Raw genomic sequence first — 27192 nt, forward strand, 5'->3', positions numbered from 1 at the left:
TGCAAGGAATCTTGTAACTATACTTTTTTTTTTTTTTTTTTTTTTTTTTTTTTTTGCAAATACGAGCATGTCCAAGAACCAGAGTCCAACCCCAGATAGTACAAATTCTGACAACTCTCAGGCTAACTGTTGGCCTAATACCAATTCATTGCAGGTTATGGGTTTGGACAGAGATACATATAGGGACGATGGAGATTTAACAGATGGAAAATTACAAAGATCTGCAACAAATCATGTGTCATCAATTGAGTGGGATGGAGACAAGTTAGGAGAAAATCGGAGCAGTTGGGAAATGCATACAATATCAGTGGGTGAAGGCAAATGCAGGGTGGGGGAAGCTTGCAATGGGCAAATGATCTCACACTGTTCATTTTCTGTGAAAGAAACAGGGGATGCCACTTGGATGCACTGACTTCAGGAACATGGTGATGAAATGATTGCAGAATTACATGTCCAAAAGTTGGTTCCTGCGGACGGTCTGGAAAGAAAGGTCTGTCAGCTGGAGCTAGGGCACAGTGTTCAGCAGGAATTCAAGGGGCGTAGGCATGCAGGTGGACTGGCTGAAGGTAAGTCTGTTCCCTTTTTACTCACTGGAAGCCTGAGACACGAAGATGTGCATGAGGGTCCTGTCCTGGAAATGAACAAGGAGGAGATGACAGAGGCAGACTTCAATGAGACAGATAAGACTGTTTTTCTAGAGTGTCTGTCCATAGCTATCGAAAAGGAAATCTTCCAAACAGATCTGCTGGAAATGGATCTCGAAGACAACAGAGACCAGGGAAGTAGTTGTCAAACTGAACCTCTGAAATAGAAGTACGAGGAGCAAGATCTAACTGATGTTGACCATCATGGAGCAGAGGGATGACAAAGCTTAATACGCACATTCAACTTTCCTGATACAATGATGGATGTTTCATATCCCTATATTAGCAAATAATGGAGAGTGCCAAGGCAACTGAGGCTGTGAAGGGGCAGCCAGTTGCATGGCAGGCGGTTCAGCAGCACTGACCAAGACTTAGTGGAAGATGCAGAGATTTTCAGTCTCAAGGCCTTACGAATGTGAACTGAAAGAACTGGAATTGGTCTTGCTTCTCAGAGCAGAAAACTGAGCAAAAGATGAAGGATTGGAAAGGAATGAACTGCTCCTTTGTGAACATTTATGTAAGACGTAATATTTATGCGTATCATATAGTGTAGCTTAATACCCTTAGGCTCTTAATTCTCACCTTTCTGCCCTTCGTCCTGGTGTGGCTTTTCATTCTATTTGTAAGTGATAATACTGAAGGTGTTTATAAGGGGTCTTCAAGTCAGGGTGTGTACACAATACAGTATTCTGTGGTTATCTCATAGTATTGATGTCCTGGAAAAGTGTTTTGGAGAGAGACCACAAACATTCTGCAGCTACAAAGACTTCACCAATAAACCCTTCCCAGTTTCTTCAAACAGCATACACTGATATAGTTTCTGTCCTGTTCCACTCCCTTTGTGACTCAGGCAGCGCAAAGTATGTGAAGCCTAGCCCCATTCCCCTAACTTGGGGCTTCCTGTGAGTACAGAGCTGACAGATCCTGTCACCCTCGTTGGAGCCCCCAGTGCAGTAGGGAGGATGGAGGTTATCAGGAATGGAAGAGGAGTAGCTGGAGTGTGCTTTGCTACAGTCATGCTCAGGTGGAGAATTGGGGCCCCACCCTCTGCATTGCTAAGCACAAATTCAAAACAAAAAATCTGCTCCACTGTATAAAGCTTCTTTGTATTTGTTTCTTCCAAGGCAGTTATAGTAGGGGAAGACAGTGAAGTGGTGTCATCGCTGATATTTTGGGCCTAACCCTGCTGCTGTTGAAATTTAACAGCTCATGGATTTCAATGAGCAGGATTGGGCCTATTGTGTAATAAGGCTCAATGAGATTCTTACAGTGGCCACAAGGATACCTATTTAATTCATTTATTACGTGTTTACTCAGCTGGACTGAACCACAGAACCTGAAGTTCATTGGAATGGTTGCCGTAACAGAGGTAATATCTGTTTCATATGTACAACTTCACCCCAAAATAGAAGGTACTAATTTAAAACTTCAGATATGTAAAAACCTTTTTAGTGAATTTTTAATAATGTTCATGTCTCATGCTGACCTATAATTTTCTAAGAGAAGGGAACTCTATCTAGTGTTGTCTTTTCCTAATCCCCACCATGCTGTTAAGCTTTTTAAGTTTGTAAACTTTTATTCCAATATGTGGCTTATTATTTAATCCATAAAAGCCTATGTATCTTATACGAACAGGTGTTTACAATTAAGTACTACAATCATTTAGATAGTGATGTAAAAAAATGTAATCTGGTGTATTTATTTGAATAAACCTATTAACAGTCAAAGCATGGTGTTTACAAAACTGACACTTTATAATTTTGTGGTTTTCAAAAAGGGAACAAATTCATTCATGTTTCTGTATTTCATAAACACAATCTCTTGTGCATCCACCCCATTGAGATGATTCTTAACTGCTAATCAAATGATACTAAAGATTTTCCATGCACTGAAGCTGCACTGATTGATAAGAATCAAGACTATCACAGGCTTTTAGGATGGAATTACTTTACTAACCACATTCAGTTCACATCTTGCACTTTGAAATTTGGTCTTATTGAAACCATGGTCTTTTAAGACCTCAGTGCTAACCTAGTTATTCATTCTCATGGTCCATTTGTAGGGAACTGAAATTTATGCGTTACTACTTGTTCAAAACACCTGATTTCCAGTTTGAATTGGTTGCACTAGTGAGTGGTGGTGGTTGGTTTTGGATGATATTGCATTTTAGCTGTATATTTTTAAAGAGAAAATGTAACATCAGCCACTGGTGTCAGCTGATACTGACGTTGACCACATGAGTTTAACTTTTTGCAACCCTCTCTCCTGCCACAAGATGGGGGCCAGGAAATAAAGACCATTCTTTAACCATTTCTTGTCTGGCATTAAATAGGAGGCGAGATGGTATAGAGTTATTCATGATATTGACTAAGCTTCATACTATGAGCACATTCGGTAGTGGATTAAGTGATGTGATTAACATCTATCACATGTTTGTTCTCTCTTCCTTTCCCACCCCCCGTTGAAAAGTATGTGCAGGGGAATTTTGTTTTGGAATTTTTTTTATAATATATATGCACTGTTGAAATAAATGAGCCTTCAAATTTAGCCAAAGTGTGAACTCAACTGTAAAAAGTATGTAAAAGTTCATAACATGTTACAATAACCTATAAAAAGTGATGGGAAAAGATATAGAAGGCAAATATAGTAGGCTAACTCAATATGATTCAAGGACTGTGTTGAACTGAACACTTGTTAAAAACAGGAAATGTAGGGCTGGAAGTTAATGAGCCAATTGGTATATTGGCTATTAGGCCTATTCGTGGACAAAATAATGAAGGGATGGACCCCCATCACTCCCTTTTTGGGTCCTTAAAAGAAAGATTGTGTGGCAAAAGTATGAAAGAACAGACAGACGGTTCTGGAATGAGCTTCATCATTCTGGCTGCTATTCCTTCCCCCCCCCCCGCACCCAGGATCAGGGTGACTTGCTGGGGCCTGGGGCTGAAGCAGAAGCCCAAGGGCTTCAGCTAGGGGCAAGGCTTGGGCTCCACTCCCCACCTGGCCCCCTGAAGACTGTTGCAATGCAATGAAGTTTGAGAACCACTGAAGTCTTATTTCTGGTGGGGGGCCTTGTGAGTCACTGCGCACCTGCAGAATCCCGTCCCCTGCAGATCCCCACTGGCCTGAAAATACATTATCCTGGGGAGGTGCTGTAATTACACCTTTTGTCCACCAGAGGCTGCTGTGGTGCCAGAACAGGGCAGGTGGAGCAGCCTGCTGGGGAGAGGCTAGTTCCCCACAGTGCCCTGCCCCTGGGACCATGTGAGGAGGGATGGACTGAATGGGGACCACAAGGCTGCTGGGGAAAGTCACAGACTAAGGGTCAGAAGGGCTAATGGTGGGGAGACAGACTGTGGCATAGGAGCTAGTAGGGTGACTGCATTCAGCGAGGGGCTGAGTGGGAGTGGGGGGTGTAAGGCTACGTGGAGATAGGGGGGTAGCTGAGTGGGGAATAAGGACTTTGGGATGCTGGGAGAAGGGGTGGCTGGGTAGGGTTGTAGGAACACAGGGGCTTATATGTATGACTGAATGGGAAATGCTAGGGGTCAGCCAGGGTCCACGGGGGGGGGAAGCTCCCTAACAATCCCCCTCCCCTCCAAAAAAAAAATCTGTTCCATATGTCTCCCACCCACATATAGCAACTGTCCAAGTTCACTACCGGGCTCCTTCCCAGCAATTACTTCCCTTTCCCTCAGCTCCTCCATTAACCCTGACTCCCCCAAGCCTTTGCACAGCTTCTGAGGGATGTGGGAAATAGTGTCTGTATTGTAGTTTAAATTAATTATTATTCAGTTAAAAAAGCTAACAATGTTAGGAATCATTAGGAATGGGATAGATAAGACAGAAAATATATTGCCTGTTTAGATCCATAGTACACCCACATCTTGAATACCGCATGCAGATGTGGTCACCCCATCAAAAAGGATATATTGGAATTGGGAAAGGTTCAGAAAAGGGCAACAAAAATGATTAGGGGTATGGAACAGCTTCCATAGGAGGAATGATTAATAAGGACTTTTCAGCTTGGAAAGTTGAGGGGATATGATAGGTCTATAAACTTATGCCTGGTGTGGAGAAAGTTAATAAGGAAGTGTTACTTCTTCTCATAACACAAGAACCACAAGGTCACAAAATGAAATTCATAGGCAGCAGGTTTAAAACAAACAGGAAGTCACCCTAATCCTGAGGGGAGGAGACCCAGATCATCACCCCAACAAGCTCCACATGAATCCCAAACACCACCTTCGGATAACAGTTACTGTACCATCATCTTTGTTACCAGCTAAGAGACTGTCAAACAAGGTTTCAGAGTAGCAGCCGTGTTTAGTCTGTATTCGCAAAAAGAAAAGGAGTACTTGTGGCACTTTCGTGAGCTACAGCTCACTATGCTCTAATAAATTTGTTAGTCTCTAAGGTGCCACAAGTACTCCTTTTCTTTTTGTCAAACAAGGGTGCTTTTCCTTCTAAGATTGGACTATAACAGCAGCAGCAAAGACATCTCCAGCCAATCTCAGCTACTTCTCCTCTTTTCCTCAAAAGGACAGTTATTACAGTACTATCTTTAGTAACATCCAAGATACTGTCAAGCAACATGGACTTTTTCCTTCTGAACGCTGGATACAGCTAAAGAAAAAAGGAATATTGTTAAAACTAAAGCCTCCCTTAACACTTTACATTTCAAATACTTTTAACTGTTTTTATTCTTTTCTCTAGGTTTAATAAAAGGTTAACATGATTTTTAATGGTGTTTTTGCCATAGTACTAAGTAGGGTGATGACTGTATTTCCAAGTTCTGGACCTATTTAAGCATGTTTAATGTTGTACACTGTCTGGGTTATGTTAACATCTCTGGTGCATTTATTCCATCTAAATTAAACAAAGCACCACCTGGGTGGTTGTATTCTCTGAGAAGTCAGGGACAAAGAAACTGTCCTTGCCATTGGAGAAGGTACTCCATTTGTGGTGATTGTAAGGGAGTTAATTTGACACCAGGGGTTCTCAAACTTTTTTACTGGTGACCCCTTTCACCTAGCAAGCCTCTGAGTACGACCCCCACCTTACAAATTAAAAACACCTTTTTATATATTTAACACCATTATAAATGTTGGAGGCAAAGTGGGATTTGAGGTGGCAGTTGACAGCTCGTGACCCCCCCCCGTAATAACCTTATGATGCCCTAAGGGGTCCCACCCCCCAGTTGAGAGCCCCTGTTCTACACTCTCAGCTGGGACCTCCAGAAATCTGTCTTCTGCACAGATAAACTTTATTCTCACTGTATACCCCTGGGGGAATTCTGTGCCAAAATTAAATTCTGCACACTATTTTAAAATTCCACATTTTTTGACAAATAATATAAACATGCCAGTTTCAGTTACTTAGGTAATTTCAAAATACTTGTCCACCAGTAGGTCTGTAACAATACTGAGAACAAAAAAGGATTCAGGAAATGTTTTTTGGCATATAGATTCCTTATTAGGCATAAGAACGTCCAGACTGGGTCAGACCGAACGTCCATCTAGTCCAGTCTCCTGCCTGCTGACAGCTGATGCCAGAAGCGTCAGAGGGAGTGAACCAAACAGGCAACCGTCCGCTCCCATGCTGGATCAGGTGACCCCATTCCAAGGGATCCGTGACCCACTATGGGGTCCTGAGTCGCACTTTGAGAACCGCTGCTAGAGAAAACGGGGGCCAGGGCTGGAGCGTTGCTCTCCGAGCGAGGCCCCTGCGCGGCTAGTCCAGGGGCAGCCACGTGCGAGCCGTCCAGGGCGCGGTACCACGGCGCAGCGCCAGGCTCGGTCACCTACGGGCTGGGAGCAGGCCCCAGAGCAGCGGCCGGGGCTTCGTGCCCCACCCGCCAGCCCGCGCGCGCGGCACGGAAGCGGAACGTGGTTCACGTGGGGGCGGAGCCTGGCCCCATCCCTTTAAGGCGTTACGTGCGGGCGCTGGCCAGCCCCCGAGGAAGGCGAGGGGCGTGTGCGTGTCCCCGTCCCCGTCCCCCCGGCCTTTCTAGTCGGCGTGTAAGAATGCCTGTTAAAGGTGCCCCTAGGGGAAGACTGCTGTGAGTACCGGGCTCGTCTTCCCTTTGCCTTTAATTTCCATTTCCTGTCGGAGGGTAGCTGTGTAGCTGGTCCAGACACACCATGGCCCCAGCCGCTGGGCTCTGGCTCCTGCTGCTGCTTGCTCTGGGCGGCGCCTACTTCCCCGAGGAGCGGTGGAGCCCAGAGTCGCCGCTGCAGGCGCCCCGGGTGCTGATCGCGCTGCTAGCCCGGAACGCGGCGCACTCGCTGCCGGCGGTGCTGGGGGCCCTGGAGCGGCTGCGGCACCCGAAGGAGCGAACGGCGCTGTGGTGAGAGCCGCCCCCGGGACCTGCCAGCCCTGCTACCCCCGGGCATCGCCCCCCCGTATCTGCCCCTTGGCATCCCTGCTAGTCCCCCCGCCCCCAGGCATCGCCCCCCCGTATATGCCCCTTGGCATCCCTGCCCCCGTATTTGCCGCTTGGCATCTCTGTCAGTCCTCCCGCTCCCAGAATGCTCCGCCCCTAGGCATCGCTCCCCCGGTATCTGCCCCTTGGCATCCCTGCCTAGTCCTCCCGCCCCCAGGCATCGCCCACCCCCACCCCCGGTATCTGCCCCTTGGCATCCTTGCCTAGTCCTCCCGCCCCCAGGACGCCCTGCCCCCAGGCATTGTCCCCCTTCCCCCCCGTATCTGCCCCTTGGCATCCCTGCCTGGTCCTCCCACCCAGCCCTGGGCATCGTCCCCGGGACCCACCCAGCCCCGGGCATCGCCCCTGAGACCCGCCCCCTGGTATATGCCCCCCAGGCATCACCTCCAGGACCTGCCTAGGCCCCCCCGCCCCCAGGCATCTCTCCTGGTATCTGCCCCCAGGACCCACCCAGCCCCTCACCCCCAGGCATCCCTCCTGGTATCCATCCCTTGGCATCCCCGCCTACCCCCCTCACCCCCGGGCATCGCCCCCGGGACCTGCCTAACTGCCCCCCCCATGGCATCTGCCCCCAGTACCTGCCCAGCGCCCCCTACCCCAGGCATCCTCCCCAGTATCCACCTTTGGGCATCCCTCCGCAGCATCTTCCCCCTGGGACCTCCCTAGGGTATTCCCCACCCCAGCCCCCCCGGCATCTGCCCAGGGCATCTCATCCCCACGGCATCCCCGCCCAGCCCCATCTCTGGGAATCTCTCACATACACTACTAGGACCCACCCAGCCACCACAGGACTTTCTCCTTCCCCACTCAGGTACCTAGGATCTTGGCTTCTCTCAACACATATTTGTTTCCTTCCCTGGCCCCAGAAGGAGCTGATGGGGCTTGGGACCCGCCTGGGATTTTCTTCCACTGCCGCACTGCTTGCCATTCAGTGGCTCTGGGGGGTGGTGAGATTCAGACAATTCCCTTTTCAAGTAGTTGCTGAACCGACTAGAGGGGATGCCATTTTAGATTTAATTTTGGTGAGTAGCGAGGACCTCATAGAATAAATGGTTGTAGGGGACAATCTTGGCTCAAGTGATCATGAGCTAATTCAGTTCAAACTAAATGGAAGGATTAACAAAAATAAATCTGCAACTAGGGTTTTTGATTTCAAAAGGGCTGACTTTCAAAAATTAAGGAAATTAGTTAGGGAAGTGGATTGGACTGAAGAACTTATGGATCTAAAGGTAGAGGAGGCCTGGGATTACTTTAAATCAAAACTGCAGAAGCTATCGGAAGCCTGTATCCCAAGAAAGGGGAAAAAATTCATAGGAAGGAGTTGTAGACCAGCTGGATGAGCAAGCATCTTAGAGAGGTGATTATGAAGAAGCAGAAAGCATACAGGGAGTGGAAGATGGGAGGGATCAGCAAGGAAAGCTACCTAATTGAGGTCAGAAGATGTAGGGATAAAGTGAGAGAGGCTAAAAGTCGAGTAGAGTTGGACCTGCAAGGGAATTAAAACCAATAGTAAAAGGTTCTATAGCCATATAAATAAGAAGAAAACTAAGAAGGAAGAAGTGGGGCCGCTTAACACTGAGGATGGAGCGGAGGTTAAAGATAATCTAGGCATGGCCCAATATCTAAACAAATACTTTGCCTCAGTCTTTAATAAGGCTAAAGAGGATCTTTGGGATAATGGTAGCATGACAAATGGGAAGGAGGATATAGAGGTAGATATTACCATATCAGAGGTAGAAGCGAAACTGAAACAGCTTAATGGGACTAAATCGGGGGGCCCAGATAATCTTCATCCAAGAATATTAAAGGAATTGGCACCTGAAATTGCAAGCCCATTAGCAAGAATTTTTAATGAATCTGTAAATTCAGGAATAGTACCGAATGATTGGAGAATTGCTAGTATAGTTCCTATTTTTAAGAAAGGAAAAAAAAGTGATCCGGGTAACTACAGGCCAGTTAGTTTGACATCTGTAGTATGCAAGGTCCTGGAAAAAATTTTGAAGGAGAAATTAGTTAAGGACATTGAAGTCAATGGTAAATGGGACAAAATACAACATGGTTTTACAAAAGGTAGATCGTGCCAAACCAACCTGATCTCCTTCTTTGAGAAAGTAACAGATTTTTTAGATAAAGGAAATGCAGTGGATCTAATTTACCTAGATTTCAGTAAGGCATTTGATACCGTGCCACATGGGGAATTATTAGTTAAATTGGAGAAGATGGGGATCAATATGAACATCAGAAGGTGGATAAGGAATTGGTTAAAGGGGAGACTGCAACGGGTCCTACTGAAAGGCGAACTGTCAGGTTGGCGGGAGGTTACCAATGGAGTTCCTCAGGGATCGGTTTTGGGACCAATCTTATTTCATCTTTTTGTTACTGACCTTGGCACAAAAAGTGGGAGTGTGCTAATAAAGTTTGCAGATGATACAAAGCTGGGAGGTATTGCCAATTCGGAGAAGGATCGGGATATTATACAGGAGGATCTGGATGACCTTGTAAACTGGACTAATAGTAATAGGATGAAATTTAATAGTGAGAAGTGTAAGGTTATGCATTTAGGGATTAATAACAAGAATTTTAGTTATAAGTTGGGGACGCATCAATTGGAAGTAACGGAAGAGGAGAAGGACCTTGGAGTATTGGTTGATCATAGGATGACTATGAGCTGCCAATGTGATATGGCTGTGAAAAAAGCTAATGCGGTTTTGGGATGCATCAGGAGAGGCATTTCCAGTAGGGATAAGGAGGTTTTAGTACCGTTATACAAGGCACTGGTGAGACCTCACCTAGAATACTGTGTGCAGTTCTGGTCTCCCATGTTTAAAAAGGATGAATTCAAACTGGAGCAGGTACAGAGAAGGGCTACTAGGATGATCCGAGGAATGGAAAACTTGTCTTATGAAAGGAGACTTAAGGAGCTGGGCTTGTTTAGCCTAACTAAAAGAAGGTTGAGGGGAGATATGATTGCTCTCTATAAATATATCAGAGGGATAAATATAGGAGAGGGAGAGGAATTATTTAAGCTCAGCACCAATGTGGACACAAAAACAAATGGGTATAAACTGGCCACCAGGAAGTTTAGACTTGAAATCAGATGAAGGTTTTTAACCATCAGAGGAGTGAGTTTTGGAATAACCTTCCAAGGGAAGCAGTGGGGGCAAAAGATCTATCTGGTTTTAAGATTCTACTCGATAAGTTTATGGAGGAGATGGTATGATGGGATAATGGGATTTTGGTAAGTAATTGATCTTTAAATATTCAGGGTAAATAGGCCAAATCCCCTGAGATGGGATATTAGATGGATGGGATCTGATTTACTATAGAAAACTCTTTCCTGGGTATCTGGCTGGTGAATCTTGCCCATGTGCTCAGGGTTTGGCTGATTGCCATGTTTGGGGTCGGGAGGGAATTTTCCTCCAGGGCAGATTGGAGAGGTCCTGGAGGTTTTTTTGCCTTCCTCTATAGCATGGGGCATGGTTGACTGGAGGGAGGCTTCTCTGCTCCATGAAGTTTTGAACCATGATTTGAGGACTTCAATAGCTCAGACATGGGTGAGGTTTTTCATAGGAGTGGGTGGGTGACATTCTGTGGCCTGCGCTGTGCAAGAGGTCGGACTAGATGATCAGAGTGGTCCCTTCTGACCTTAGTATCTATGAATCTATGAATCTTTGCCTGCTCCCTGCAGCCCCAAGCTGTGGGCCTGGGGCCTTTCTTGAGAACAGACAGGATTCTAGTGAGACCCTGGGCCAATCTGGGTATTGTTGGATGGGAGAGTTCTGTTACCTTTTCTAGGTTGCTGATTAGCACTTTAAAGCCACCTTGGCCCCAATGAAATGCTTGCAAACCTGCCCCAAGTGTCTGGGCTTTAACAGCTTCATGTGCATGTAGCCAGCGTTCCATGCGACTAGAGAAATAATGTGGCTGTTACATGGATGAGCTGGGTGGGTAGTGTTGTCAACAGGGAAGGTATCTTCCCCAAGGGATTTAGTACCTGCTTTGAAATTCTCACTGGAGCTTGCGTTACAGCAGCAGGAAAGAAAGGCATTACTGCAAACTCTCTACCACTTTGAGTTAAGTATAGACTGAGGAAGAGAACTTTTCCTGCCAACTCATGGTGGCTGAAGGAGCGGTCCCAGGGCTCAGTGAGCCCTTTTTCCCTGGTGGGTGAATTGTATGCTTGGAAAGTGGAGAGTGAAGTTATGCCCATCTCCCACCCCTGTTAGCTACTATGGTTAAAGATAGCTGTGCATCTTGTGTCAGGGATCCACTCTCAACAAGACTAGAATAGGGTATCTGGGATGCTGATTGCCTGGTTTTTTTACATTAGAGCAAAACCTTGCACTAGAGAGGATGAGAGAGGACAAGAGGCTCCTGATTCAATAGGGTATGAGGTGGAGCAGGGTTAGAATGGAGAGCCCAGAATTCTGGCAACATGGGTGTCTCCTGTGGGCTGAGTGGACCAAGAGCAGGGCTCCATTTCTGTCATGGAGGTCACGGAAGTCACAGATTCCATGACTTCTGCAGTGGCCAGTGTTGCTGACCCCAGGGCCACCCATGCAGCTGGCCCTGGAGCCAGCTGTTCAGGTAGCCCTGGGTCAGCCACACTGGCCACTGCTATAGCGGTTCTGCAGTCAGGTACTTGGGCAGTCTTGCAGCCAGCAGCACTGGCCGCTGCTCTGGTGGCCCTTGGCAGCTGGCCCCAGGGACCGCCTGAGCAGCTGCCAGTGTGTCTGGCCCCAGGGCTCCCTCATCCCTGGTGGTGACTGGAGCGGCAGTGGGCCTCCCGGGACTCCGCGCCTCACCCCCCGGGCAGCAGCCGGAGCGATTCCCCACGGGGCTTCCCCCACTCAGCTGGTGGCCTCCCTGCCTCTCCCCCCATGGGGCTCCTTACCCCCTCACTGGCAGCGGCGGGTTCCTGGCTTTGCCCCCATAGTGCCCCCTGCCTTAAGATTCAATCATGAGTATTTTTAGTGAACGTTATGGACAGGTCATGGGACTGTGATTTCCCCCCCCCCATGACCTGTCCATTACTTTTACTAAAGATACTCACGATTAAATTGCCTTAACCATGAGCATTGCTTCAGCTTCCCCTGCAGGGCATGGGGGAAAGCCCCAGGAGGGTTCATGTCCCTACTTAGCAGTGTGTCACTGTTGGGTGTTTTTCAGGGTGGCAACAGACCACAATACTGACAACACAACGGCTGTGCTACGAGAATGGCTGATAAATGTGCAGACCTTGTATCACTATGTGGAGTGGAGGCCGATGGAGGAGCCCAGGTGAGACCCTGCCTCAGAGACTGTTACCAGCACCTGGCTAAACTTGCCTGCCAATGAATCTGCATTCAGTGGGAAGAGAGACAGCTGCTCAGGTTTATTGATTTCCTCAGTAAAAGGGTAAATTAAAAGGTTGAATACTTGGTTAAAGGTGGAGTTAACTTCTGTGGGAGGGGTAGGCATTCATTGGAAAGGACCTAAGTGAGCCTTGTGAAAGACTGCCCCATGGCCAGGAAGCAGATAGGGTTTGTTGATGATCCTTGTTTCTCTGGGGCATGTGATTTTGTTAAGTTTCATCTTAGTCCCACTGAACTGTCAAAGTGAGGATGGGTGAATGACTGAACCCCTTTTCCCCCCAGCAAGTACCCTGGCTCCCTTCTAACCTCTGGCTTCCTTCCCATCAATGATCTCCCTTGACCTCACAGACATGCACTCAGATGGTGGGAGGGGGTGCCAGGGATGGGAGGATGGTTGATGCAGTGTTTGCTCCAGTTAGGAAAGTCAAGCTGCCCCGCCTTGCAACTGTCAGAAGCCCACCCAGGTCATACAACCTTGCAGACCTGCCTGCAAATTACTGAACAGAGCTGGTCTCCAAGTGCTATCGAGAATCCCCTGTAAATTCTTCAATATTCTCATTTTTTGAATATATAAGAAAAAAAATCTGTTTCCTTTTCAAAATCTGCAGACACCAAGGAGACAGCATTAAATTCTGCCTTATCTGGTCTTGCTTGTTTTAGACAATTCAGCATGCTTGTCGCTTGGGAGCAGTGTGCTGGAGAGCAGGTCAGGGTTCTGATAGAAGTCACTGTTTATGGCAGGATTGGATTGGCTGCAGTTCTAGACAAGGTTGTTCAGAGATGCTCATAAACTGGTGGGTAAGAGCTATTGACTCTGCTGCATCAATGGTCTCCACAGCATATAGAGGGTATTCTGGTAGCCCAAGGGTTTAATTGGGTCCATAGAGATCAACAAGACATGTCTGTCTATCAAATGCCTTCCCTTTTCTGTAGAGTCTCAGGGCCTCCATGACATTACTGAGCAGAAATCTTGCGGTTGTCTATGGAGTAGACTCCAAAACCAAGCAGGAGATCTGTTAGTTCCTTGGCAGAGAAGGCCTCTTGGGTTGTGGTGTGGCTAAAAGAGGGCTGGGCAGCTTTTGCAACTAGCTTGCCTTTCACCCCTCAGATTTGACATTTGTGCCAAGTTCATTCCAGCTACATATTCACATCATGTAACTTTTGGGAAGGGAAAGCAGTAAGGAGGGATAAACCTAGCTGGGACTTTAACACAGGCTAATCCCTGGCAGGTCCTATCCAGATGAGGAAGGCCTGAAGCACTGGTCAAATTCTCGCTATGAGCATGTGATGAAGCTCAGACAAGCAGCCTTGAAATCTGCCAGGGACATGTGGGCTGACTACATCTTGGTAAGAAAATCTCCCTGCCTTTGGTACTGTGGTGACAGATTCTATGTTTATGTCCAGTCATTTTCCGTTTTCAGACCAAATCCAAGGTCTGTTGTGCAGGTTTCTGTTTGCCTCTCACTTGGACTAATGCTGCTGATTACACTAGCCTGGTCCTGCACACCAGAGCTGCATCAGCACAGGAATAGCCAGACAGCATCCTGGCAATCCATGGCCCAATATCCATGTACTTTGGTGTTCTGCTTTTGGCAGCGACCAATATATGGTGATAACCTAGTGGGTGGGAATAATCCATATGATGTCCTTGACTGGATCTCTGCAAGCACTCTGTGTCCCTCAGATGCATGAAGTTGGGCTCTGCTGGTGCCTCTGTTTGACCAATCAATTGCTATCAATGCAGTGTCATGCAGTAACTATGCGGGTGACAGTGGTATGAAAATGAGTGTTTTCTAAATGTTCCTGGTGTCTTCTCCCTCCCCCCCCCCCCATGCAGCTGGTGCCAAGCACTTGTGTCTGCTGGCACTGGGTGGTCCTGCCTGCTTGGAGAAGTGGAAGCATCTTTAAAATATTGCTGTTGTGAAGATGTTGCTCCAAACCTGGAGGGCTTTGAGGCTGTAGCCTTCTTTAGTAGCTTTATGATCTAACTGGCTTAGGTATAAATGTAGTTAATGTACGTATAAATGTCTGTCACACCTATCTTTGTGTTTCTCATGTCCAAACAGGAAGGACTAGTTGAATTTAAGGAACCTCTCCCTTGAGGGTGCACTTCTTAAGATGGGTCTCTTTTTCTCTATTTGGAATAGCAGTTGTCTTTAAGGGAATTTTTTGACTGGGCTTTAGGTAATAGAAATCCATTTGGACTCAAATACTGCCTGTGCTATGCTGATGTGCTGGCATGGGATATTTTGTAGCTCAGCAGTCCATGTGTTTCCAGGCTTGGCTGATGGATCCTTTCTGTCAGCACTGAGAATGAGAAACAGAAATACCTGTGTTTATCAAAATGAAAGCAATAATATCTAGTTGCTGTGGAGCTCCTAAGGTCAGTGGACATTCTGAGAGTGTCTTTAGAAGTAGTTAGAAAGCATTCATAGGGTTTACACAAGAATGGCTCAGGGTGGAGCACACCAGGCTAACACAGGGACTGGACTGACTGCAGTGGAATTGAAGGTGCTTGTTGTCTCTCTTTGCTGTTTGCAGTTTGTGGATGCAGATAATCTCCTGACAAACCCTGACACCCTGGGCCTGCTGATGGCAGAGAACAAGACTGTAGTGGCACCCATGTTGGACTCTCGTGCTGCCTATTCTAACTTCTGGTGTGGAATGACCTCGCAGGTAGGAGGAGGCCTGGGGTTCTGACATGCGTTCCTCCTCCAGTCCCTGTGTACAGTAGGACTTTGCGTACAGGATCCATTGCTTGCATGATCAGCTCCCAGCTGCCCCCCTCATAAGGGCTCCTGCAAGAGGCTCCTTTTTCCCTTTTTAGGGTTATTACAAACGCACTCCTGCCTACATTCCCATTCGAAAGCGAGATCGCCGTGGCTGCTTTGCTGTCCCCATGGTGCACTCCACTTTCCTAGTTGACCTGCGGAAAGAGGCCTCCCAGGACCTTGCCTTCTACCCACCACACCCAGATTACACCTGGTCTTTTGATGACATCATTGTGTTTGCATTTGCCTGCAAGCAGGCAGGTGAGTTAATGGATATTGCTGCTTATGCACTTCTTGCTAGCATAGGCTGGGTGTGTGGTGCTGCTCTGGATTGAGAGATGAGGAGCCTGCAGCCATCCTTTTCCAAAGGGGGATTAGGTTGTCTGCTGTGTTGGTAAGGGGATGTCTTGGGCCCAACAAGGGATAAAATATTAAAAAACCCTTTGTTTACTGTTGCAGTGCTCAATAGTTCAGTTAGGCATGGTTTGGGGTATCATATCAAGTAATTGCTATAACTCCTATTGTTGTAACAGTCACCATTATAAAATCTTTTTAACCATTTAAAGTCAGAAAAAGAAGAAAAAACAATTGAAGGATTTGAAATGTACTGCATTAACTCAGGCTTTCATTTTAATAGCTTTCCTTATTCCTTTTAGCTGTATAGAGTATTTTATGGGGGGAACACTTGCTTTATAGTTTTTTAGATGGTATTAGCTGCCCTCTTGTGGGGAGATGAGGGAGAAGAGAGGAAAGTTAGTTTAGATGGTCTGGAGCTGCTGCTGCTGTTGAAAGTCCTGTTTCCTTTAATACCAGACAAGATAAATGCACACAAATGGAAAGAGAAGAATAGAAAAGATAGAAAATGCAGCATCTGTCTCTGCTAGGTTTTGTGAGGATTTTGTTTTTGGCTTGCAACCTTGCTGCTGGGAAACTATAGGACCAGTAAATGATCTTATAAGCTACTCTGAGACATGGCAACCTTTTACCGGTGTTGGTCTGTTTAAAGAATTGCATTTAGTTGCTTCTCCTGTCATACCAGTGTGCAAATGTGGAGTTGTCTTGGCCAGCTAAAGCCGGACTCTTATTAGGCCAAAGGCAAAAAGAGAAGTTAGAAACAGAAGAAATAAGGCAAGGAAGGAAAATGACATGAGGGAGGAACAATAGCTGGAACCCAATACTCACATCTCAGACATTCAAGGTTTAGGCAAAGCCGATGGGGAGGGGATGATGTCATTTGGTTCCCTTTCTGTGGCTTGGCCTGGTCACAACATCTTTCAGGATCAAGATGACAAAGGCCCAATGGTGTCATGGCGGATCCCAGGGTTCCAGGAAATGGTAGGGGAGCTGCAACCATGATAGAGAAGCTTGCTTCTCCTTGTCCCTCTGACCTTTTTTGTGACATAGTGAAGAAGCAATGTTCAAAAAGGAAAGGAGACATCATTCCATGATACAGTAACTAAGAAAACCCATTTAAGTGATTTCAACTACAAACATTTCCTTTCCCAACTCAAGCCACCCTGTGACTTTAGCACAGCTCTTCCAGCTTAACAATCCAGCGAGTGTCAGTCTGTCTTGTACTTGTGTAAACAATTGTATATAATGGACTGGGTTGGCGTTTTTGTTATCTTGGACAGCTTAGAGTACAGGCCACTGCACAGTATGCCCCTCTAATGCAATTGTCTCATGTGGACCATTTGAGGTCTTATTGGGCTGACTTATGAAAGCCGGGGACATGGGTGCCTTATGCAGTCCCATGATATGGGCTGGGTTTGCCACTGAGTGGGTTTCGAGCAGTGTCCTACTAGCATCTTCTCACTCTGTGTATTAACTTCAGAGGTCCAGATGTTTGTATGCAACAAAGAGGTTTATGGCTTCCTGCCGGTGCCACTGAGAGCCCACAGCACCATGCGGGATGAGGTGGAAAGCTTCATGCACGTGCAGCTGGAGATTATGGGTAAGTGCTGGATGCCAACAGAAACAGAACATTCATGGGCTTGGACTGGGAATTGTTTAGACAGTTTTCCTTCTTCCCTCTTACTTCTGACATTCTGAATTTGGGACCTGTCTCTGTCCTGGGGATTCAGCTGCAGCTTCCTCATAGGTGGTGGTTGGACGGAAGAAGGAAAATGTATTGAGGAATTGTTAAAGCAGGATGGCTAGAATGGTAGTTTCTATGGAAGCTGTACCTCAAATGATTCCACAGTTCCCTTGGCCATGCTTGGAGCTGCAGGTAGTGAGGGAGCAGCATGGTGTCTTGCCTGTTGACATATGGGTGAATTGTTCAGCTCCTGTGGTTGCTGTTTGTACCACTTAAAAACAGAGAGCGTTTCTTCCTGACTTGACTGTTGCTTTTTCCACTAACCTTAAGGGCCCCTCATCTCCTGTGACTGCAGTTTGCCACACAGGCCTCTTTGTTTTTCCTCCTCTTGGCCTCTGGTGTCTGGAAGGCCTGTATGGCAGTGCCTAGCTGCTCTGTGTGTGTGTGTGTGTGGGGGAGGGGGAATCTGAATTCTGGTGTGTGTGGTATAGGGAGCGTGTTGGACTCCATGTTTTCTCCCCTGGGTATATTCCTAGGTCCGGTTCACAGTATCTCTTTATATTGGTCCTGGCTGCACAGAGATTCTTTTTCTGACCATTCCCTATCAACACTTAAAGGGATGGGGACTGATTCCTAGCCATTTAAATACATGTCTCTGTAAACTTGAGTAATGCAAGAGGGAGAGCCCAGGTCATAGGATAATATTAACTGTTTTTTAAAATAGTTTTATATATCTGAGAATTTGATGCCAGAGGTTTATTCCTTTGATTTTTTTTTTTTTTTTTTTTTTTTCCCCTTGGCTGCACACAGAGCATGCTGCACAAGCTTACATTCTCCTTGTCTTTAGAGGCAGAATATTTCTGTAAATGCAGCTCTAGACAGCGGTTTCCTGTTCAAAACTGCCTGCAAACGTTCTCTAATTAATGTGTTGAGTATTCTTTGTTCACTCCTTGAAGCTGGAGAATCTCCTTTCAACAAGAGCAAAAACCTGAAGTAAATAAGAAATGAGAGAGCAGCATGTCAGTCAACAGGACTAATAAGCATAAACATCCATGTCAGGCACTTGTGGGGCACTGGCCAAAGGCTAGCAGCGAGAAGGGATATAGGAGATCAGTTGTGGAATAGAAAATTAGAGGATCCTTTGCTTTCGCAAGCCCCAGTGGATTGTTTGTACCTGGTTACTCTGTGATGGTTTGTTTGGAGGGCTGTTCCTAGTGTGGCCGTAGCTGTGCCCCATTTGGAGTTGTGGGGGCTAAGAGGGTTCCCTTGGCCTTATGTCTGGAAGATAATGTCTTTTCCCTTAGTGAAGAACCCTCCGGTGGAACCTTCACAATACCTGTCCGTCCTGCCCAAGGTCCCTGACAAGATGGGTTTTGATGAGGTGAGTCAGGACTTTGGTCCATACAGGCACGTTACTGAGATGAAGAATAATGTTTAGCTTGCACAAGCTGAGCTTCCTCCTGTGGTCACTTCAGACTCTCGAATGCCTGAGCTTCATTGCTAGGTCTTAATAAAGCACAAGGTGTCTCTTCCCTTGTGTTCAGTGCAGGATGCAGCACGGTTGCACTTGAGTTCTTGCCTCCCTGGATGTGGTAGGGACCTCCCTACACAATCATGGCCATGGATTTTATTTCCTCAGGTTTTCATGATTAACTTAAAGCACAGGGCAGATCGACGAGAGCGAATGCTGCGGACGCTGTACGAGCAGCAGATCGATTGCAAAATCATTGAGGCTGTGGATGGAAAGTGAGTGCATCCAGAGAACATGCATGTGCCCAGTCCAACACCTGATGATAATTAACTGGAATATTCCAATGAGGGTTCCTGGAGGGTGGACTTATTGGGAGGAGCTGATGCTGTCCCTAGGAGATGCAGGGAAGTAGGGCAACTCCATTGCTTGGTGGAGGGGAGAAGGAGGAGCTAGACTCTCTATGAAGTGACTGGGAAGCACTGACACCCAAAGTTCTCTGCTGTAGGAAGCCCCTTATGGATTGTAAGGCTTTGTCTCCCTTCATCCCACCCTGTCAATGGACAAAGAAGCTGCTGAGTGAATAGCCTATATAGTTCCTCTAATAATGCCTTCCCTGCACGTGCACACAAGCCCCCTCAGGGTGAGGAAACAAGACAATGGCTGTCTAGTGCCTTGAGCTGTTGCCAGAACAGCTGTTGTATTGACCTAAACTGCCTGCATTCTTTATAAAATGGCTGTGAGAATGAGTAATCCTAGCATTTTCTGTTCTGTTTCTCATCATCTCTTCTTCAAAAAGAGAGGCTTAAAATAAAGTGGCCTGGAGATTTCTTGGGGAGAGGCTGCATTTATGAGCATTAGCAGAGACTCCAAAGCCAGCTGCTGCTCTGAGCTGATGGAGGCATTAACCACATTGTGCTTGTTTGCAGAGCCATGAACAGCAGTGAGGTGGAAGCCATGGGGATTCAGATGCTGCCAGGATATAAGGATCCATACCATGGCCGTCCACTCACCAAAGGGGAGCTGGGCTGCTTCCTCAGTCACTACAAGATCTGGAAGGAGGTGAGGGAGTCTGCATTCTCAGGAGAGCTCCAGGAATCTTGGTGCTTCTGACCCCTTCAGAACACTTGTTCTGTGTGGGTGTGATGGCCAAACCAGGACCTTTTCAATTTGTGCTCCTGCCATGGTTCTACCATTTCCAGCATTCCCACTGCTCTTGGCAGGGGGTTTTCAGTTGAACAAAAGATTAGCAGGGACATAGTCTTGTGGGAGGTGATGGGGATTTATGCTCAGGACCATCCAGAGACTTGCATTGTCCCTGCATTGAGCAGGAATTCACATGCTGACTCTGTTTCAGTTGGGTGAGAGGAGTGTGTAGATAGCAGGGTGGTGCCTTCCTCTGTTTTTTTGGGTTACTGTGTGAGCCACAATGGGTATATTTATACACATCAGGTTGGGAGCAGTCTTGCAGATCTCATGATTACGGGTAAGATTGTCATGGAAGTCACGGATTCCGTGACTTTCAGAGACCTCTGACCTTTTCCTCTTCAGCCACCATGAGTGGCGGGAGGCCCTGCAGCGGGGTTCAGACTCTCATCTCTTCTTCCCCAACCCCAGTGCTCAGGCTTCAGTCATCCCCTTGTCAGGCCTCATCCCATTATTTTTAGTAAAAGTCAGACAGGCCACTGGCTTCTGTGAATTTTTGTTTGTTGCCTACAACCTGTCCATGACTTTTACTAAAAAATAACTGACAAAATCTGAACCTTACTCATGATGCCTAGATCTGCCCTAGAGATGGTAAAAGGGAATACACATGGAAGAGGTTGGGAGGCAAGAGAGAGCTAATTCCTCAGCACTAAAGTCAATAGATACCAATGCTGTGAAAGAAGGAGAGATAAATTACATGTCACGGGGGGTGGGGCAATGGAGGGGCAGGCATTTCAGGTTCTCTGACTTGGCTTCTGGTCTGCTAGATTGTGGAGAGAGGGCTGCAGAAATCACTCGTGTTCGAGGATGACCTGCGGTTTGAAATATTCTTTAAACGACGGCTAATGAATCTGATGTATGACCTAGAAGAAGAGGGTCTGGACTGGGACTTGATGTAAGTGCAGAAGATCAGAATATTATACTGATGTTCTACTCAGCTTCCCTGGGCACTTGTCTTTAATAATCTGTTTACCTCTGGCAGTACACTTGGTGTTATACAATACATAAATCCTGCCCCAAAGAGCTTGCAGTTTAAAGAGAGAGAGAACCTACCTTTGATTATTAAAAACTTGCTTTTTGTAGGTGTTAGGAAGAAGTGGCTTTTTGAAAGGGATTTGAATAAAGAGAGAGTGATACTTTGACTTGGCAAACTGGGAACAGAGAGGTCATTGATTTCCCAGTTACCAACAGCTCCAATGGAATAACTCTGGTAGGGCCTGGGTGCTGGTGAGAATGCTGAGCTGCACTCTGTTCAGAGCATAGGCTCACCCACTAATGACTACACAAGATTTCTGTACCACAAACACAATATCAGAGAGGACCATGTACCCTGTTAACCAGAAAGTGGGTTTGTTTTATGCCAGAAGTTGCTGCCATATGCTACAAGGATACCTGCCACCTCTTCTCGCCACCCATGTTGACTGATTCCAGGCATGGGGATTTCATAGATTTTTTTTTTTTTTAAGGCCCCTGCTATTAGATCATCTAATCTGACCTCCTGCATAAAGCTGGCCAGAGAATTCCACCCTATCTTTCCTGCATGAGGCCCTAACTGCAGGTTGCAGCAGTTCTCAAACTATGGGTTGGGAGCCCATTTTAATCAGGTCTCCAGAGCTATCTTAGACTTGCTGGGGCCCAAGCCCAAGGGCTTCAGCCCTGGGCGGCAGGGCTAAGGTTACAGGCCCCCTGCTGGGGATGAAGCCCTTGGACTTTGGCCCCCCCAGCCTGGAGAAGTGGGGCTTTGGCTTTGCCCCCTTCCCTCCCATCCCATGGTGGGGCTTGGACGGGCTCAGGCTTTGTCCCCCTTCTGGGGTCCTGTAGTAATTTTTGTTGTCAGAAGGGGATCGCAGTGCAATGAAGTTTGAGAACCCCTGAGCTAGAGTGTGTCTCTTTCTAAAAGATAATCTTGTACTGCTGTCTGTCTCCCCCAGTTACATTGGGAGGAAGCGAATGCAGGTGGAGCATCCAGAGAAGTCTGTGCCTCACGTGCGGAACCTGGTGGAGGCAGATTATTCCTACTGGACTCTAGCCTATGTGATTTCACTGCAGGGTGCCCAGAAGCTGCTGGCAGCTGAGCCACTCTCCAAGATGTTACCGGTGGATGAATTTCTTCCTGTCATGTTTGACAAACACCCTGTGTGAGTCTGGACTGCATCCTCTGGGGCCTAGTGCTGGGGAAAGAAGGGTGTATCAGCCTATAGGAACAGGGGTGCGAGGAGGAAGGGATCCTGGAGCATTGTATTCTGAAGTGAGAAGCCTGTTGCAGGCAGAGCTTTGAACAAACACTCTTTGCTGCTTCTTCAGCAGTAGTTGGAGATGGAGTCTGTAGTCAGCTGCTGTAGCTGAACAGGGAATAACCCCTGTGTTCTGAACTTGGCAGTGAAGCCTCACATATCCCAGTAGTAGCATATGGAGTGGGTGTGAGGGTACTGCAGAGTTTTCCTGCTTGTCCCTGGAAGCAGCATGAGAACTTGTTGTGAGAGATTCTAACTAGAGCTGGTTGGGGAAATGGTTATTGTTCCTGTGAAGGGTTGGACCCCTTGGGAAGCCACCTGATGTGCCTAGAAACCACCGAGTCTACCTGTTCTGCCAGCATGGGCCCCCTTTAGCCTGTCTTGCTGAGCCAGGCGCTTAAAACTGCATGTCTGTCTGTCTGTGTCACTCACACACACAGCTGCAGATCAGCTCTAGGAAGATCAGCTTAAGAGACTTGCTCCAGTACTCAGATGTCAACCTCCCTTGGAGTGCAGACCAAAAGATGTATTATGAAATTTCCCCCTCCCTCAATGTGGAGAGAGATGTGCACGCTTCTCCCCGTCCTCACCCTCTGTTAGAAATTACAGAAACTGGGTTTAATAATAATGTTTTATTAACTATAAAAGGCAGATTTTAAATGGTAAAAGGGGTAACAAACAGAACAAAGTAGAATAAGCAAACGAAATCAAATATGCAAACTAAGCTAGTTTCACTAAAGAAATTGGTTACAAATAGTGTTTCTCACCCTAGATATTGATGCGGGCAGTTTGCAAAGCTTCTGTGGTTCAGAGTTCCAGTTATAGTTCTTTTCAGACTAGACCCCTGTCTCAGTCTGGACTCCCACCTTGCCTTCCCTTTTGCAGTCTGTCTTTCTTGGGCAGATAGGCCATGAAGGGGGAGGAGTCTTGTTTGCCTTCCTCCCCACCCTTAAATAGGATTTACATAAGGCAGGAATCCTTTGTTTCCCAAACTTGGAACCCCCTTCCCTTACAGTGGAAAATTACAAGAAGTCCCAGGTAATGTTTAGTATCAGGGGGCAAGACCCCCTGACTCTGTAGGATCACAGCGTCCATGAGTCAATGGCAGTATGGAACGTCCACAGGAAGGCCAAGCTTTTCACAGCTCATTGTCCTTGCTGATGGGCCATCTGCCCTGTCTGGCTTTTCCATTGTTAGCAGTGGGTGTCACCCAAAGTAGCATAGTTGAATTACAGATACATAGCCAATATTCCTAACTTCAGATACAGAAATTATACAAAAGGAGTACTTGTGGCACCTTAGAAACTAACAAATTTATTTGAGCATAAGCTTTCGTGAGCTACAGCTCACTTCATCGGATGCATTCGATGAAGTGAGCTGTAGCTCACGAAAGCTTATGCTCAAATAAATTTGTTAGTTTCTAAGGTGCCACAAGTACTCCTTTTCTTTTTGCGAATACAGACTAACACGGCTGCTACTCTGAAACCTGTCAGAAATGATACAGGTATACAAATTGGATAATTGCATTCAATAAATCATAACCTCCAATGATCTCGCATGAGCCATCTGAAATAAAGTGATCTCAGTTATGTCATTTATATCATAAGCATAATTTAATAAAGAATATGGCATGACACATCACAGTTCCTATGAAAAATTTGAATGGAAACATTTTTCTAGGGCTGTCGTGCAATTAAAAAAATTAATAAATTTCAACTGGTATTCTGTTATAAGTGCAATTAATTGTGATTAATTTTTTTGAGTTAATCGTGTGAGTTAACTGATTGACATACCTATATTTTTCTTAATTTTTCTTAAAGCTTTTTTATTTTTTTTATTGAACAACCAGAAATGTTTGTCTTCAGCACCCATGGGGTTTTTAATGAATACCTGAGAAACGTGGGTGAAATCGGACACTTCCTGCAGAATTTTCTATTTTGACAAGCCGTTTGTTAAATGCCAAAAACTTTGACTGGTTCTAGTTCTAATCCAAGGATGGGCTACTGGAGTTCCTACGCAGCAAGGGCACAAGCCTGCTGTAGCCCCTTCACTGTTGACTGACTTGATCACTGTACTGGAATTTCTGTGAAGGGACTTGCAGTCCAGTCTGCTCCGTGATATAGCTTCTAAAATCTGCCACTTTACTGAGGATCAAGTGGGCAACCCAGCCCTGTCAGTGAGAGCTGACATCACACCTTCAGACCATCTTGCTCAACACTGCCTGGTTCAAGCAGTGTTTTTCCTGACTGTCCTAGGCTCATTCCCACATGGTAGTAGTAACAAGATGGCTTCTGGCTTTTGTAGCCTGATTATGCCCCAGGAGGCTGAGATCTGGTTGGAGCTACTTGGGTGGGGGTTGGATAAGGGCTCTAAAACACTCATTTCTTAGGAATTGTTGGAGCAGCCATGTTTTTCCACAGCTGCTGTTCTTTTAGGGAAAGACAAACATTTCTGGAAGATGAATGTCCCTCTCTTGGGAGCGGGCTGGAAGGATTGTGGGTTAGAAGATTAAGTAAATTGATGTGTGGTTTGAATGCCAGAGTGTGCAGTGGGAGGATGAGGAGTGTCTGGAGTGAAGCAGGGTAGATGGAGGGATTAATGCACTGGTGTGGGAAGCAGGGTAGATGGAGGGATTAATGCACTGGTGTGGGAGGCTGAAGATGGATTGTAGGGTAAATGCAGAAGATGTGACACCTTCCCACCCCCACCACCACTTTTTTTTTCCTTTTCTGAACAGCTCTGAATACATGGAACATTTTGAAAACCGGAATTTGCTGGCCTTTTCAGTGGAACCACTGCTGGTTTACCCAACACATTACACTGGTGATGATGGCTACATCAGCGACACAGAGACCTCTGTGGTTTGGAATAATGAGAGAGTAAAAACTGACTGGGACCGTGCCAAATCCCAGAAAATGAAAGAACAGCAGGAGCTTAGCAAGGAGGCCAAGAACTCAGATGTGCTCCAATCACCTCTTGACAGTACAGCCCGGGATGAGCTATGACCAAAGCAGGCCCCTTCTAGGAAATGGATGAAGGGACTGACCATGATAAGGAATGGTGTGTGTTGGAGCAGGAGTAGAAAGCAAGGAAAGGGGTATAGCAACATCCTTCCATGGGGATTACTGGGATTATTCGTTCTGTCCAAGAATATAATAGTAAAGTCACTTACATGACAAAGCCAATGAGGGTCATGGCTGAAGACCTGCTGACCTCTGCTATTGCAGGACTCTCTGAGAGAGAATGCTGGAGAAAGTCAGGTTTGCCTTGTCCATCAAGTCAGCCACTGTTCTGTGGTTCAGCACAGATCTTTACACAGTTGCTTATTGTAGTGGAGAAGTTTTATTCTTTGGTTTAGGAAATTGATACTGGATAGGACATTGGTCTTCCTGCCTCTGTTGCCATGTGTGTATCTATGCTAGGAATGTATCTCATGATCAGGAATTCTAGTTTTCTCTGATTTAAAAAAAAACAACAAAATTCTCCAATAAAAAAACATAATTGTGGAGGAAAAACGTGGATTTTTAAAATGAAATACTGAACATTCTTTTCCCTAGCCACAAAATATATAGGTATCAGTTGAACACAATGTTTTGATATATTTACAGTTGTAAAACACTGGAATGATCCAGTCACAGTGCATTGTTTTACTGTTGTCAAGGGCCCTGCTGTTTCAGCCTTTCATTTCTTTTCAGTCAGTTTAGCTCTTTCCATGTGTTTTGTGATTGTCTGTCTTCAAACTTCACCTACAGCCTTGCTGCATACAGTACAGAACAGCAGGTTACCATCAACATTAAATTTGTCCTTACCAAACTTGGTGACATGGTCTTTGGGATGACTTTTAAAGTTTTCAGCATCTTTTTATAACTTTAATTACTCATGTGTGGAGGCTGAAGTGAAATTTGAGATGCATTAAAATACGACGCCCTATTTGGCATTGATTAACCTCTATATACTGCAAGCAATTTATTGGAGTATGTTTAGCTATGTGAATTTAAAGCGCGTTCAAAAATCAACCACAAGAGCGGGAGGTTGTGCACATTGAAAAAGTGCTACTGGTACTTTCAGTAAAATGTAGTTTGTTTTTCCTCAATGTAAAAACTAAGATTCTCTGTAAAAACACAGTATATATTTTTCTCCCTGGCAAACGGATTCTGGGATCCCTGCTCATGACCCTTGAATGTTCTCTTGGGGGTATCTGGGGAGGAGGGGTGAAATGCTGCCAGTTCCTGCTTATGATGTGCCCTAATATAAGCTGAAGTCTTCTCTTTCTGTAAAACCAAAACTTTCCTGTTTTTATAAAATCTTTGGCTATGATTTGAATTGTCTCTTGCTTCTTCACAAACAGCCCAGAGTGCTGGGGAAGGAGCACAGCAAGAGCTGACTTCTTCAAGCACCAACTTGTATTTTAATCTAGTGCTGGCTTCACAGCACTGGAGAGTGAAGTCTTCTATTGATCAACTTGGCAGCAGTGGTACAGACTTGCTTGCACTGCCTAACCCATGTACTTCCTCCCTGACCTGGAGGAGCCCTAGAAATGAGTGGAGCCTGATTCCCCATGGCCCTTTCACTCCATGGTTTCTGCTGAGGGAGGTGTGGTACTGGCAGTTGCATTGTGGGTCCCTGTCCTAGGAGCTGGAGTGAGAACGCTGATTTTTTTTTTTTCCCCCATAGACTACTAAATATATGGTGTGACAAAGCTCTGTCCTTGCCTCCGTGGGTCCCGTGTTTCCTGGCAGATTTCGCTAGCCTCAGAGGCTCACTGTGACCTTCCACGTAACCCTTCTTTCTCTAGAGACAAGGGTCACGGTCTGCTGAGCCATTTTCATCATAAGCCAGCGAGGGAGGTAAGGAGAAGTTGTCTCCCAGTATCAGTGATTAATCAGGGGGCAAAGGTGTGGAGGGAGCCCGGGTCTGTAAATGCCCCCTCTGCTGCATCGGTGCACTTTACCATGTCTGGACCTCGGGCCTTCACCTGGTCTATTAGGGGACTTGCCGTAGTGGCGAAGTGGGGAATAAACCGTTGGTAGTA

At 46.3% G+C, this 27192-nt stretch overlaps 2 protein-coding genes and 1 long non-coding RNA gene across 5 annotated transcripts in view; 2 read left to right on the forward strand and 1 right to left on the reverse strand.

Moving 5' to 3' along the window:
• Nucleotides 1–2954, forward strand: part of NIBAN3 (niban apoptosis regulator 3) — a 10288-nt gene extending 7334 nt beyond the window's left edge. Inside the window, exon 8 of the mRNA XM_038379354.2 lies at nt 384–2954. The gene's annotated coding sequence lies outside the window, so the exon portion shown is untranslated. The remainder of the gene's footprint in view (nt 1–383) is intronic.
• LOC122458398 overlaps nt 1–6574 on the reverse strand; it is a 15716-nt gene extending 9142 nt beyond the window's left edge. Inside the window, exon 1 of the long non-coding RNA XR_006278441.1 lies at nt 6042–6574. This is a non-coding gene — a long non-coding RNA (uncharacterized LOC122458398). The remainder of the gene's footprint in view (nt 1–6041) is intronic.
• COLGALT1 (collagen beta(1-O)galactosyltransferase 1) lies at nt 6268–26477 on the forward strand. 3 transcript variants are annotated; one of them, XM_038379123.2, is made up of 12 exons: nt 6268–6705; nt 12259–12369; nt 13673–13790; nt 14985–15119; nt 15271–15475; nt 17049–17168; nt 18557–18633; nt 18892–18998; nt 19650–19782; nt 20694–20821; nt 21858–22064; nt 24898–26477. In XM_038379123.2, exons 1-12 carry the CDS (start codon nt 6671–6673, stop codon nt 25163–25165), a joined length of 1644 nt encoding a protein of 547 aa, XP_038235051.1. In that variant the 5' UTR covers nt 6268–6670; the 3' UTR covers nt 25166–26477. The 3 variants fall into 3 exon arrangements, with proteins under 3 accessions (XP_038235051.1, XP_038235050.1, XP_043362907.1); XM_038379122.2 differs by having other exon boundaries at nt 6314–6993; XM_043506972.1 differs by lacking the exon at nt 6268–6705 and adding an exon at nt 6727–6993 and having other exon boundaries at nt 21976–22064.
• The last annotated feature ends 715 nt before the right edge of the window (nt 26478–27192 follow it).

The sequence above is a fragment of the Dermochelys coriacea genome, chromosome 20 (assembly GCF_009764565.3).
Source record: "Dermochelys coriacea isolate rDerCor1 chromosome 20, rDerCor1.pri.v4, whole genome shotgun sequence".
In the NCBI taxonomy this organism is placed as follows: Eukaryota; Metazoa; Chordata; order Testudines; family Dermochelyidae; genus Dermochelys; species Dermochelys coriacea.